Here is a 15,729-nt window from a genome sequence, read left to right as displayed (position 1 = left end):
ATGTTTGCTTTTTAAAATAAGAATAGAGTAAATGGCACAATAGATTATATAAACAAGGACTTCAATGACAAGCTGTCAAAGTTAAAATAATATATTTTACATGGGTGACTTGACGCCACACTTTATCACCTACACGAGGGGAAGCCAATTTGAGTCTGGTCAATAAAACACAACCTCCAAAGTTGGGCCTGGGGCAAAGCTGACATAGTGTGGCGGAGCCTGGTGATTTGGCATCCCCTTCTGCTGAGACACAGCAGGAGTTGGCACTGCTACCATCTGGGGTATGTCCGACATTTAAGACCTATTTGATTAATCAACACTTATGCAGGTTGAAGGGACGATGCGTTGGCTCTGCTCTGAGGCAGTTCAGGCTCTGGTAATTTAATGCAGGTCTGAGGCATAAATGGGACTCGTGATTCAAAAGCTGGATTTACTGCAGTCTCACAACTGTTGAAAATTAAAGTACATGTGCTGCAAGTTAGGGGTTACTAGGGTATCTCATTATAGGAGGCTATTTTTTTTCAGAGGTTGGAATCTTTGCTGAATTACTGAGAGACTTATTCGAATGTAGGCTTGGACCAAATAATTTTCTGATAAATTGGCCATAAATCCTCAGTAAAATAAGCTTGGTGTTCTCAGCATATCTATTGGCTTTTTGATCATTTTTATGGCTTTCCTTTTGCTGGTCAAATTATCCTTATATGCTCCTAAAGCTCCTCTGACATGGATTAAGTCAACACAAACCAATAGACCTTCATTACTTTGGCAACTGGTTTTGATTTGGGGGCAATAAATATGATGACACAGACTAGATTACCTCTGCTGAAGGGATATGTGATAAGCCGTAGGGATGTCAGGGATCCTGCATTATTTTTTCTGCGTAATGTGAGAATGAATTAATAGCAGCTTTTAACTAGCTGAAGAAAGCTGGAAAGAAGAAAGAAATCTGAATGAAAAGAGAGCCAAGGTATGGCTTACAGGTTAAGAGTGGTGACACCAGTTGATCATAAGAAAGTCCATGAACACCCAGTGTGTGTCCAACACCATGCAAGGCACAGGCAGGCAGGGTCAGGGCCAAATACGTGAGGGAACTAACATGTGATGTGATCCATATCTTAGTGTCTGGTAGAGGAGATAAGACCATCAATGAGAGCAAGATTTATTGTGCAATAAAAGCGTAGAGCAGAGAGAAATAAGCAAGGCCTGGAATAGCCAAAGAAGGGGTAATGGAAGAAGCAAGATCTGCAAATATGGGGGTTGGAGGAACTATTTTCCTTATAAAAATTGTTTGTTAAATTATTACTTTTCCAACATTTTGCTTGGAAAAAAATGCAAACCTAAAGAGAATTGAAAAAAAGTTACAACTTTTTTTCATGTAATGCATGTAACTCTTTAACCCAGATTACCAACTTTTTAACATTTTGATACCTTTGCTTTATCTCTGTCCATATACATGTATTTTTTTTTTTTTTTTTTGCTCAGTGATTAGAAAGTAGATTGCAGATGTCATGACACTTTACCATTAAGTATTTTAGTATCTCTTAAGAGGGCTTCCTTCTATAACCACAATGCTGGTATCACATTCAAGAAATTTAACATCTTATATACTATCCATATTCAGACTTTCTAATTGTCCCAATCATGTCCCTTATAGATTTTTTAAATCCAGGATACAATCAATTGCATTTAGTCATCAGTTGGCATGTCTTTTTAGTATCTTTTTTATCTCAAACTGTCCCCTGCCCTTTTAATTCTTTTGCCACTGAATATTCTCTTGCTTTTGGAATTCTGTATAAAATCAATTGGCATATTTATCCCTTGTCTTCTAAAATTATTTAGTATGGCAGAAATGGATATGAAGAAACTACAATCTTTTTCTGCACTACAAATGCAGGTTAGTAGAGGACCCAGAAGATACATAAAAAGGGAACTCAAATAATGAAGCTACTATGTTTAAAATAAGTGGTATAAGTCATCAGCCTAGGAAAGGACCAGCAGCGAGTACACATGAAATCGCTCCCTCCATTCTGGCCCTCCTGAGAGACAGGAAATCAGGTTTCTTGACATGGTATCTAGATGGGTTACATGCTCAGTTTTGGTAAACACCTTCCTGGCACATGAGCTGTCTGCCACTTCCTATTCTATTTCTTCTCTATTTGTGGCTCTGCATAAGGAGTTATCCTTCTGTAAAGTTTCCCAGGCATGCAGGAAATGTCCCAGAACCACAGGCATGCTTTTTGTTCTCCTTAAAGCAATTGGATCATGATGATTCCTTCAGCCTAAAACATACTTCTTTACCATTCTCCCAGCAACTTCCTTTGAGAAACTTAGAGATCCCATGAGGCACCTTCCTTTCTCCTTGTTTTTCCTTCATATTCACCTCTAAACTAACACTACCCATATGGAACTGTAATTGTTTATATAGCTGCCCCACCCCCAGGCACTATCACTAAATAGTGAATTATTTTAAAGATAATGGTTATGCCTTTTGCTTCCATATCTCCAGGATCTAATATGCTGTCTGAAACTTTGAAGGCATTCGGTAATAATTTGTTGAGTAAGTGAATGAAAGCATGAATAAATGAATGAATGAATTTCACCACCAACAAATTTTCTGGGCTCTGTAGAACTCTTCTTATGACTGAGAAGAACTTAATAATGTGTTAAACAGGGCAATCAGTGTTACAAGTCTGTGAGTCAATAATAATTGATCAGCCACTTGGGCAAAGCACTGCATTTTATATTATTGAGAAGTTCCAGAGTAACAAATAGTCATGCCTTACAGTCCTGAAGGGAGGGATGGATTTGGCTTAACTCACATTAAACAACAGCTACACATTCATGTGCATATGCTATGCCAGGCAGGCCTAGCTACAGCTCTTCTCAAAAATGTGCTGACCCTGGACATTGCTGTGTAAGAGTTACAGGTGAGTGGAGTCACATGGGCTTCCCTGGAGAGGCTTTGCAAAGTACAGAGAAAGTTTGAATTATCTTTTAAAAAGAGGAGAAGCATGATTGAATAAATGGCATGTTTCAGGATGGAGAAGTGGTTTGGCAGGAGCAGGTGATTCCTGTTTGAAAAGTGGCAGGTAAAGAGAGTTGCTCTGCTGGAACCCCTGGCACTAGCTAGGCTGCAACTGATGATGACCCTCATGAGGAAATGGGACTCATAAATAAAGAGCCTCAACTTAAAAATTGTTGGGTGGAGTGGCGCACACCTGTAATCCCAGCACTTTGGGAAGCCAAGGTGGGTGGATTGCTTGAGCCCGGGAGGTCAAGACTACAATGAGCCAAGATCACGCCACTGCATTCCAGCCTGGGTGACAGAGTGAGACCCTGCCTCAAAATAAATAAAGAAATAAAATTGAAATTAGCAATTTATATTTGATATGGATAGGTTTGATGTAGTTTGTTCCCAGGGATTCCTAGTAAAGTAAGTACGGTCATTTTTTTCTATGGGGCTGGATGGAGGATGTAGATTCTGGAGGAAATAAAAGTGTGTAGAGAATAGATGAATTACCTAGGGAGAAGACAGTTGGGCCAGGATTGTGAGTGTGGGAATGCAGAAGAGAGAAATTAGAACAGGATAGTAGGGGAATTGGTTACAAATAGGTCTGGGCATAGAGTAATGAAGAGATGAAAATGATGTGCTTTGAAAACTACAAGTGTTTGCAGCTCATAGCGCTGAATGAGTTACACGCTCTGAATCTTTGGTTAGCAACCACTGTTTTCTAAAACGAAATAAAGAGAAGAAAAGAAAAAAAAGGGAGAGAAGCATGAATGTCCACACAGCTTTTCTGAGACCAAAATAGGCCAAGCTAATGTCCAGTAGTTCACCTAATGGAAATAAAAAGAATAATTCACATGTAGTAAATGATAGCTGGCTGCTGCTTATTTTTTACCTTTATTTTTGTTTTTAATCCTCACTAGCAGCTCCTGATTGTGTCACTTGATAACATTTCCATTCTAGATACGAGGGGCAGGAAAAGGTAAAAACAAACACATTGTTTGTTGATTTCACAAAAAGGAATAATGCTCATGTCTGGTTGGCTCCTTGGTCATATTATCCCTTATCTGCCACTCCAATTCCTGCCAGCAGCACCTCAGAGATGGCACCTCCCCTTGCTGCTTCCGTTCCTCTGCTGGACACATGCTGAGATTTTTATTAGGTAAAAATCCCAAGAGGAAGAAGCTCTGTGTTGATAAAGTCAATAGCTCATTGCATGCTGCTAGACAAGCTCTAACTTTTAATTCTCTTCTGCCAAGTGGCAGTCTGCAATGTCTTTGTGGAACAGACACAATTGCCAGGGAAACAATTGGGAACAAGGAAGGCAAATATCTGCACCTGAATGGAGCTTCCATTACAGCAGGATACACACATAAACTCTATAGACTTCACATGGTACTGCGTGCTTGAGAGAACGAAAGCTGATTGCAATCAAAAAGGATGGTCAGGGAAGGTCTCCCCAAGAAGATGACAGCAAATAGTAACACCTACCTAGTTGAGTTATTAAGAGAATTAAAGCATTTTCTGTGTTAAAAACATCTGGCAAACCACTGACACAGGGTCAGAAGAAATGGCTAGCCATTATCTTTCAACAATAAATTTACAAAGCTTAATGAAATATAACTCAGTTTGAGCTGCTGGGATTTGGTTCTTGTATGAGACGAGGCGATAATTTTTATTCACAAGGCCATGTGCTCCAAAGAAAACAATGCTATCACTTATACCACCTGCTTATGGAGAGAAAAATATGAAAGCAATGTCCTCAAACTTCTAGCTGCATCTATGCTTCTGCCTAAAATCTGGTATCCTAAGTAGGAGAGAGGTTGTGAATTATCAGGGCTTTTGCTTGATACTTATTTTTACAGATCTAATGCCTATACTGGCTCCTGCCAGGGACTGTTTGGCTCACCACTCTACTTCTAGCTAGCATTGTGATTACACAATTTGTTGAATGCAGAAATAAACTTGTCTATTGATGACCAATGTCACAGCACATGTCAAATCTCAGTGTCACTGGGCCCTTTCCCTAAAGGTCTACAAGAGGAAATATGTCATGCTTGAGTTAATGTTGAGGTTGATTGTTTAACCTGGAACTAGAATTCCAAATATATATCCTTATGTTAGATCAATTTTCTTTCCTCATTTATCTCCAATGTGTCCACAGGAAATTTCCACAGTAGCTGTTCTAGTCTCTTCCTTCCTATCATAGCTATACCATTCCTTCTGGTACAGAAATCATATCAGAAGGTTCCCAGGAAGCATCTTCCAGGCTGCGGTTCCCTGGACGGTCCCATCTCATCTCAGTTTTTCCTCCCCCAGCTATTCTGATGACTCCCAATCAGCATAGTTATAAGAAATTGTAATCACATGGTGAGAATTAATGAGAAAGCCTTTATATTGGATTCCTTCTTTTTCCAGCAAGGGACTTCAAACCCTGCTAACTGCAGTCTTACAGCCCTTGGAGGGGGCCGTAGCTCACCATTGTTCCGTTCTCAGCAAACCCAGTGGGAGCTTATCTGTTTTCTGGGAGAAACAGAGCAGCCAGATGAAGAGATGGGGCAGTGCCAAGGAGAAAATGATACTCAGCATGAAGTGCAGATCCCTCCCTCCCCTGTTCCCTGCTGTCGGCCTGCTGCTCAGAGGGAAAGGTGCCTGGTGGCTCTCTGATCGCTGTCCTTTCTTCACATTCCTAAGCCTTTTATTTGGTGAAAGGAGCATCTGGCTGGATAGCCTCCTACTTATCCCAGGACACTTCCCGAGTCCTCTCTTTTGGCTTTTTGATACCTTATTTTCCCCTTATGACTGTAAAATGGACAGTATATTTATGGTTGAAAATTGGCTGCTATAGCAATATTAATTTTAAAAACAGAGTTTTGGCACATATTCAATATTACTATGGAAACGGCCCTTTCTAACAATTCACTGATAAGATATAGTTCAAGGACTGAGGTCTGTGTGGGAGGTTTTTACCATCCACCAAATTGATGATCTACTTGTCAGAATAGCAATTCACAAGAACTGCTCTCCGAATTTGTATTCCTTTTTTAAAAAATTTAGAGGATGAGCATTCGAGAGATGCCTTTATTTTACTTTATATATGTAGATGGAAGATAAATATTCCAACTGGAAGGTTAAATACACAGTGTGTTTAAAATAATTTTTCCATGAATCACTAATTCTCTTAATTGCACATAATGGTCTTACTTGGTTATTTGATGTAACACTAAATACACACACAGACACAGCTAGTTTCAGAAACGCACATATTGAAGCTGGAATGTAACCTGCAATCAACTGGCACATTCAAACATTTTAACTTTCCATCTTAAACTGTCTCCACATATTTCTATGTAACTGATATACATACAACTGAATTCCAGGAAAGACTCGAAGTAATTCATTCCACTGTGGTGTTTTCCAGGAGCCAGTTTTTAACCCCAAATATTGCCTCTATTTTTAACCACAAACATACTTCTCTTGGTTTTATAAAAAGCAGGCATGAGAGAAAGGACCTCAAGGGGCTGATGGTTGCAGCATTAGCTCTTGAATTCCCTCACTTTAAGTCACAGCTTTCATGTTTGCACCTCCGTTCACTTGGAAATGTGAGGTTACATTTTCCAAAAAATCCTGCAATGTTTCATATTTTTTCAGGGCTCCTTCTGGTATGTTTATTGTTTTCACGTTATTTCAAATGCTGTCATCGGCCCTAAATATCATGAAAGATAGGTCCTGATGCTGACAACAGAATTTGTCTCATTTCTCTTATTTGCAGCTCATTTTGTGTTTTCCAAATTAGGTGAACTCTCAAGCAATTCGTAACAGTTGATTCTGATAGGCTCAGATTGCACACCCTTCCACCAGCGCCACATCAGCACAGTGAGAGTGATAACCTGAAGCGCCTCCTTGTTCACAAGTTCGGCCCTGAGTGGATGGTAGGAGTTCTGAAATCCAAACAGGATCAAGAAAATCAATCAGGGGAAGGTCACTCGGGGTAATAAACAAGAGTAATCACATGGATCAAAGTTCTCCTCCTGTGCGTATGTCCTATGAGAAGCTCTTTATCCACTGAATGCTGTAATTCTCAGAACAATTCTAAGGTGTGGGAATTGTTGTCCCCATTTATTGTACTTATCCTACACATACTGTGGGAAAATGGTATATGAGCAGAGCTCTTAACCACTTCATTACACAGCCAGGAGTGGCAGAGGTAGGGCTGCATCCCAGGCCTTGAATTTGCTCTTTCATTCTTATGACATTTCTGAGAGAAGTGGGAAAACAGTATATATAGGCTAAGTATACTAAACAAGTATCGAAACCGGATTCAAATCCCTTTCTGTCTGCTTAGCAAGTGCATGCTGTTTCCAGTTCCCCTTCAGAAGAAACAGGATGAAATTTCTTTTCTGGGATTGAGAGGAAAACACACGTTAACGTATGGTGCTAGCACATTCCAGCATACAGTAATCAGGATGGAAGTTTCAAAATAGGTTTTGACAGTCTCACCATAGAATACCATGGCATAACCTTGCTTGGGTCCTATATAGGCCAGAACCCAGTTAGTGTTTCAGAATAAATTCTCTTTGAGGAGAACAAATGAAACATCTGTTTATTTTATTCTGCAGATATGGAGTTCAAAGTAATCACAGTTTAAATTAATCATACATACAATATACATTTTTTAAAAGATGTTAATATGATAACTGACTACAGATAGCAGCATGTCATTTTTCAGAAAAAAAACAATTCTACATGATATTTATAATTAATTTGGGGTATGTCTTTTCAGGAAAAGGTTATTCAAAAGCGCAGTGTTAAAGCACAACCAATCCAAATAGGGCTGGCCTTAAATCTCATCCTGCACCTGGAGGCCTCCATCATCAGTTCATGTGTCCCAGCAGTTTCAATTATCAAAAGATCCATCCTAGTGCCGTATATTTTAAGCACAGTTGAAGAATAGTGGAGCAAAAAAAAAGCCTTTCAACCATGGGAATTTAAAAGCAAAGGGCCCTGAAGAGGCGATTTCAAAACCCTACTCATTCAGTTCACTCTAAAGCTTAATGACATGCCCTATTTGATACAGTTGGGGGAACTCTTTCATCAAAAACTTTATATGAGGCTGGGAATTGCAATATTAGGTTTGTAGGTTGGCTCCCTTGGTCATACTGCAACGTCCTGAGGGAATTCTAGTTTATCTTTTGAAAGCAAATAGAATTAGGGATAATGATAAATGGTATACTAATGACTACTAATATGTTTGTGTATTTGAGAACTTCGTATAGGCTGTGCTTTTTGTATTTTACATTCTTTGTGTTTTATTTGGTCCCATCCTTTGAAGTAGATGTTAATATTCCATTTTATAAGTGATGAAAATGAGTTCCTAAGAGGTGAAATAACTTGCTGTGTTTGCACAAGTAATTGGCAGAGCCACGAATCAAACCCAGGTCTCTGCCTCTGAAGACTGACCTCTTAACCACTTCATTACACAGCCAGGACTGGCAGAGGTGGGGCTGGATTCCAGGCCTTGAATTTGCTCTTTTATTTTTATCACATTTTTAAGAACAGCAAAGCAACTGTAGATGAAGGACTTGGTTCCTTAGGAGTCCCAAAATATGTGAAACAGGTCAGCCCTCTGGTTCAACCTGAATTGGGGTACTAACAAGGACTCAGGACCCACCCCCATGAGTCCTTCATCCTCTCCTTTTGCAGCATAGCAGATGAGAGGATCTAGGCAGCCTCAGTTTACCCAATGTAATCAATCTCAGGCTGAATGAGAAGAGAAGGGCCTGGAAAAGTTTAGAAAACAGAGACAAACCAAATGATTTTTCTCTTGTGTGCATGGGTGTGGACACTCCCAACTCTCTCATCCAGGAGAACCGCCATTTACTCCAACAGATGGCATGATTTACCAGACAGATTAAGATGAAATCAACATCTAAGAACAAGAGTGTGCATTTTCTAAAGATCATTGGATAGTACTAAGGTGTTTTTCTGGTCAGATTTCATCTGCCCTTCTGTATCCCAGCCTTTTGACCTTTCAAGCCCAACTCTACGGTTCTGTTCCTCTTTCCCAGGCCAGAGTTATCTTTGTTGATAAAACATATAATTATTTACAAAAGCATGCCACACAGTATGGATGGAGAGCTTGCCCTCTAGTTGACATAAACTATTTTTTCTAAAAAAACTACTGAACTCTATGAAATTCTATATGCTTTACTTCAAAAGCTCCAATCATCGGAGGATGAAAAGTTGTCATAACCCAGAATTTTTCACAGTAATGTGAAGGGGAGATGGAGTAGTAAACGTATTTCTAATGATCTAATAGTACTATATTCTTGAATGTCTCCAAGGCACCTAAGACCAGCTTTTCCCAACCTGACCTCATATTCTTCCTACACAAACCTCATGTGAACCCAGTTTTTCCTCGTGTGAACCCAATTTCAATGACTGACATCCCAATCCACCTGCTCATCTAATGTGGTGTCACCAGCCATCTTCATCCTTCCTCTCTTCCCCACTGCCCCACACAATCTGACATGGGGTGATGCTGAATTTACCTCAGAAATCTCTCTCAACCATTCTTTCCCTTCAATTCTCACTCCTTTGCTAAATTTAGACCTAGGTAATCTCCTACCATGACTAACAAGATAAACTAACTTCTCTGCCTCCAATTTCTTCCCCACCTACCTATCTCCCATCCTCCACCCTGTTACCAGAGCTTATCACGTTATGCTTTTGCTTAAATATCTTCAGTGGCTCCTCACTGACTACAGGACAAAGTCTGAGTTTAGTGTGGCATTCACATTTCTTAACAAGACTCTTCTACTTTATAGTATTTTCTCTCACCAACTCTTTTCACCCTTTCCCAATTCAAACATACACATTCATGGTCAATGTCTTCGGTCACACTGGGTTTCTTACTGTTTCCCTAAATTCTAAGGACTTTTATGTCTTCTTGCGTTTTATGTTTTGTTTTTGTTTTTGTTTTGAGACAGAGTTTTGCTCTATCGCCCAGGGTGGAGTGCGGTAGCGTGATCTCAGCTTACATCAACCTCTGCCTCTCGAGTTCAAGCGATTCTTCTGCCTCAGCCTCCCAAGTAGTTGGGATTACAGGCGCCCACCACCATGCACTGCTAATTTTTGTGTTTTTAGTGGAGAAAGCGTTTCACCATGTTGGCCAGGCTGGTCTCGAACTCCTGACCTCAGGTGATCTGCCCACCTCAGCTTCCCAAAGTGCTGGGATTACAGGCGTGAGCCACCGAGATTGTCTCATTAAAGTGGAATTTCCTCCTTGAAGTACTTGAGCATCCACTAATCCTTCAAAGGACAATCATGTCTCATTCCAATCTTGCTCCACCTACTCCTCAACACAATTAATTCATCACACGGTCATAACACCTATCTGTAATGTATTATGATTATTTGTGTGTGTGTGTGTGTGTGTGTGTGTGTGTGTGTCTTCCTCTTCTCCTATCTCCAGAATTTGAGCTCCAGATTCCAAACTTTTATTTGTCTTTGTATTTTAATTTCCTAGCTCAGCAAATGCTCATAGTAAATGGTCAACAAGTATTGCTGATTGAATGCACAAACTAATGAACCACATTTGAGCAAGGATTATTGTGAGTAGATCCCAGACAATACTATGAAGATGTTAGAATATTATATTAACTGTAAAATAATTTAAACCAAGACACAGGGAACAATAAAAAGAGACTAAGGATAGAAAAGATATTTAAGCTCTCTAGGATGTTAAACACAGATTTAATTTGTAATAGATTGGTTTGGTAACGTGGGGATGAGTCCTAGAGAAAGCTAAATAAGAAGGTAAAAGAGTTTACTACTGATTTACTCTGACAGAAATATGTCTTTGAAAAAATCCGTTTAAAAATTCAAACAGTAACTCCTTTCTGTCTTTAATATTTCTATGCAACTCAGTCACAGTTTCATGTTAGCCATTGTTAAACTGATAAGAGTTCAGGTTTGCTAAAAAGTGTTTTGCAAACACATCGGAATTAACATTAATCAAACCACTGTGTAAAAATAACAACTTTGAGAGCCCAGGATCCAGCTCCCTTTGACAGGGCTCTACCTGCCGTTGTCTGCTGCTAGATGCTTGGATTCAGCGTTAAGCACATGTGCCTTTACAACCATTCAATTGCCATGTCGAATCTGGATCAAGGTGATTCCTATGGAACCCCCCTGTGAGACCAGCGTATCACAGTCCCTCCTGTCTCAAGAATTTTTCCCACAAGACCCAACTAATTTAATTTATTTCCTTTCCCAAAACAACAAAACAAAACTGTAAAATAACCATTTCTTCAGTCCCAAATTAAAACTTTTGGCAAGGGAGGAAAGATATCATGAATAATACGTGGCTATAGATCTAGAATCATTTCACAAATATAAGTGTGGGCTCATCTTTTGCCTTTGTTGCTACATGAATGATCTCAGTCACTGAGATTAAGAGACTGAGCAAATATGGTAGATATTTCATGCCATATTTTCTGACTGTAGACTTTAGATGCTAGATATATGATCATTTGCAAATGATTTGAGAATAAGAAAATCTGACTTTCTTTTAATACCTTGGTCTTTTTACAGTACTGAGTGGTACCAGCTTGCTCTGGTTGGTCTTCATTCCTGGGTAGTTCCATTGTCCTGAATATTTATTTGCCTTTGCTGTAGAATTCGCATCCCAATGATTTCAATCTTTCCAGTTGGCAGATGACTTGATCTCCGACATTTTCACCGCTATTGGCTCAGTGACCCTCGCCTTGTTACTGATCCTCTTGCTGGCCATTGTTGCTTCTGTTGTCACCTTCAACAAAAGGGCAACTCAGGGAACCTACAGCCCCAGCCGTCAGGAGAAGGAGGGCTCCCGAGTGGAAATGTGGAACTTGATGCCGCCCCCTGCAATGGAGAGACTGATTTAGGAGCATTGTGTCCCTTCGAGATGGGGATCCACACACTGTGAATGTGACGACTGTACTTCGGGTATCTCTGACATACCTGACAACGTTAATCTGCAACTGGGATTACACTGGAACTACAGGAATGATTCCTTTGACCACCTTAAAAACCTTCACAGTGGTTCCACTCGACACCGTTATTTTATTACGTTATATCAGCCAGTCGCAGAAAAAGTCTATGCCAGTAATTTCAGCCTTATAATTAGCAAAAACATCTTCCAGAGAATAAAGTCTTCTGTGGCTTTAGTGGCTATCACTGAAACTCTTTCCTCTTTTCAAACTGGGAACAAATTTTAGTTTTCATTTTAGGTTTCTGTACTTTCTGTAGTTTCTGTGTAAACTGCCATATGTTTACACAAACACTACAGGAAAAAATTGGCTACATTTCTCACTTCTCCTATCGTGTGGTCAAAGTTATTGTTGGATAGCAGCGATGGGATGTATACTTTTGTCCTTCATTCACGGATTCAGAGAAAGCTCTGGGAATGACTTATGGTTCAAAAAAGTGACCCAATGGCAACAAATAAAAATTGAAATGCAGTTGTTCTCCTTTCTGAGTACTTTTTGCATTTTCGTGACATTACGTGTGACAAAAGTAACCTCTAGGAACATTTGAAGAACCTGCTTATGAATTAGATCTTTTACCTAAATCATCTGAAGTTGGTTACATTTTCAAATTATTACTCTTTGTAAAGGGTTGGTTAAGGCAAAACACTTCCTAGATAGAAATCAAAACAGGAGGAAAACTCAGATTCTCAAGTTCGAAAAATCGAGTTCTTCTCTTCCAACTGCTTTTAGGTAAATCAGTGCCAAACAGTGACATTGTTTAAAGGTAAGAACTCCAAAGTTAAATGTGTGCACTTTAAGGAGTATGTGTTTAAGACTATGGGATATTTGGAGAAAATGCTGGGGTTTCTATTCTTATATTTTCTTCTACAAAGCATCTGGTTATATTTTTATATGTGCTTTGAAATATATGAAACATGCTACCGTTGTAGAATATAAATAAAACTTAAGAATAGATGCATATATATTCTGGGTATACACTCAACATGTCTAATGACATGAATTTTTAAATCTGGTCTAGAAGAATCCATCCATCTCAACTACTCAAGGACATCATTTCGGCAAGTGCCCTTCTCTTCTACATCATCAGTTTTCCCATTGTCCTGGGGCATCCCTATCAGCACCAAACATGCTGTCATATTTCCTATCATATAAAATTCTCTCCTGTGGCCCTCATGTCACTCCAATATCTACCCCATTCCTCAACACCCCTTTTCAGCAAAACATCTACAAAGGAGTTTTCTGTATTTTCGGTTTCCCTTTCCTTTTCTCTCATCCTCTCTTGAACTTAAACTAATGTGGCTTTTCTCATCACCACTCCATGACCTCCACATGGTCAAACACAATGTCAAGTCCTCAGTCCTCAGTCCTCAGTCCTCAGATCTCTCCGAAGCATTGAAACGATTGTCACTCCTCTTGAAATATTTTCCACACAATGGGACACCATTTCATCTTGATTTTCTTCTTACCTCAGTGTCCATCCCCTCTCCATCTCTTTTGATAGTTTCTCTTCATTTGTTAAACTCTGCTTTATTTTTTTCCGTACTGTTTATCACCACCTGAGAGACTGTGTATTTTTGTTGTTGTTGTTGTTCTCAATTTTCTCTGTCTAGAATTTAGGTTATATGAGGATAAGAACTATTTTTTTGTTTTTGACTCCAGTATCTCTCACTTAGAACAGGCCTAACCCATAGTGAAAACACAATAAATATTTTCTGTATAAATAAACAAATAATGAATGAATGGTGCTCAAATTTATACCTGCCACCAGAGAAATCCCAAAGTGCCCAAGATTTGTGTGGGCTGTCATTGGATGCTCTGGTCATGAAACTATCATGACTCTGTAGCCTATCAAATGTCTTACTCAATCTCAGGCTTTTTTATCCATATCTAATACTGCTTTAAGTGTAAGTTCAAGAAGAAGCATGTCTCCAAGTGTCTACATGTGAGGTATACCATGAGCTATATTTATTTTTGCATTTCATTAGATACAACTTCTTAATAGAAGTTCATATGGAAAAGAAAGAGCTCATGCTTGAAAAAATAAGTAGCTGAGTTAAAAACACACGCACAAACTAAAAAAAAAAAATCACAGGATATAAAATTGTTCTATTGGCTTAATTAATCGAGTATTTGCTCTATTCCAGTATCTAGCTTAGAGCTTTGCATAGGAATGTATGTCCAAATACATGGATAAATGAATGCATGCAGGCATGAATAAATGAGTGATTCTTTCCATATGGACACTCCAAGCACGCAGATATTTACAGGCTGCCCCAGCAAGCCAAATCTCTTTATCTTTGAAGAAGCTAAATATTCAATATCTTATGTCAAGAATGCTTCCAAATTAGCCCCATGAAGTGTTTGTACTGAACTATCTTTAACAATGTAGACCTCATCTTAGTGGAAAAGTGTAGCATCTGCATGATCAGTGATGGTGCAGCTTTTTAATAGAATGTATTTTCAAAATTTCTGTTAGGATTGGTTTCAAAGACCATAACAAAACACCACAGCAATTCCTCTCACGCTCATTTGCAATGTGACATTGCCACCTCTCCCATCAAGAGGAGTCTGTTTGCCTTCCCCTTGAATCAGGGCTGGCCTTGTGATTTGCTGTGGCTGACAGAATGCCATGGAAATGATGCTCTGCCATACACAAGAGGCTTGCAGCTTCTGTTTTCCCTCTCTTGGAAGGCGACCCAGAGATTGCCGTACTGTGAAGAAGCTTGGAATGAAAATAACATGTCAAGAGAGAGTCCCAGCCATGCCAGGCATCCCTGCTGAACCCGGCCTCAGTCACCGAGCCTGCTGGATGCGATCACTTAGTGACCCACATGAGAACAGCAAAGGAACCACCAGCTCAATCCACAAAATCATGAGAAACAGTAAATTGTTTTAAGCCATTAAGGTTTAGAGTGATTTGTTACATAGTAATAGATAAATGAAACACAATTATTCACATCAATAAGGCAACCTAAGGAATACAGCAATATGAGGTACTTCTTTGATTCTAATTTCTTTGCTTTTAGAACTGCTGCTCTGGGAACTGGTGGACTATACAGTATTCATTTGTATAGGAACAATAACTAGTACATTATGAATAAAATATGACACCTGTACGTCAGATTTCTCTCAGGATGGCAAATAAGAGTGAAGAGCCATTTAATCCAAACACAGGTCCAGGAGGCGCTGAGGGTTATAGTCCTTCTAGCGCAGCTGTTTGCAGGCTTTGGGGTATGGTGTAAAGTGGACACAGCCGGCCAACTTCCTGCCCTAGGGTGAACCCTGGCCCAAGGCAGCCAATGTAAAAGGCACACATCTGGTGTGAGTTTACAAGGAGTGACAGGAAGCCTCCTTCAAGTGGACTTTCATGTGGCTTCTGTAGTCACAGTGAGTGCAAAGAGAAGCAGGAAATAACAAATGACTGTGACTTAAATCAGCTGTCAAGCCTTCCCCTATTTTATTCCTAAATTTCCACCGTTTAATAGATCCTCTTATCTGAGACTGAGACAGGTATGGTCCCAGAGTCTGGCCCTGTGTAGCCATAATTGTTATTATCATTACCAATTAGTATTAGCAGCAGTAATTGAAGAGTAACAGTAACAGGGAATAGAGGTAGAACTAGAAGCCATCATAGCAATGATAATTATGATTATTATAACAATAATGAGGGATCCCTTCCTGAGACCTTGC

At 39.5% G+C, this 15,729-nt stretch overlaps 1 protein-coding gene across 8 annotated transcripts in view; it reads left to right on the top strand.

Annotated features, from left to right (window-relative positions):
- The window catches only part of CRB1 (crumbs cell polarity complex component 1), a 280,501-nt gene extending 267,612 nt beyond the window's left edge, over nucleotides 1-12,889 (top strand). For 3 of the 8 annotated variants that reach the window (XM_054523799.2, XM_002809663.4, XM_054523816.1), the window contains one exon: nucleotides 11,719-12,887. In XM_054523799.2, coding sequence (XP_054379774.1) covers nucleotides 11,719-11,934 — 216 coding nt within the window. In that variant the 3' untranslated portion in view covers nucleotides 11,935-12,887. Of the gene's footprint in view, nucleotides 1-6,803; nucleotides 7,637-11,718 lie in introns of those variants that run through there. The other 5 variants (XM_002809664.4, XM_054523818.2, XM_054523797.1 and 2 more) reach the window with 4 other exon arrangements.
- Nucleotides 12,890-15,729: the final 2,840 nt, after the last annotated feature.

Source organism: Pongo abelii, chromosome 1 (genome assembly GCF_028885655.2).
Source record: "Pongo abelii isolate AG06213 chromosome 1, NHGRI_mPonAbe1-v2.0_pri, whole genome shotgun sequence".
Lineage (NCBI taxonomy): Eukaryota > Metazoa > Chordata > Mammalia > Primates > Hominidae > Pongo > Pongo abelii.
This window is presented reverse-complemented; position numbering and strand designations above follow the sequence as displayed.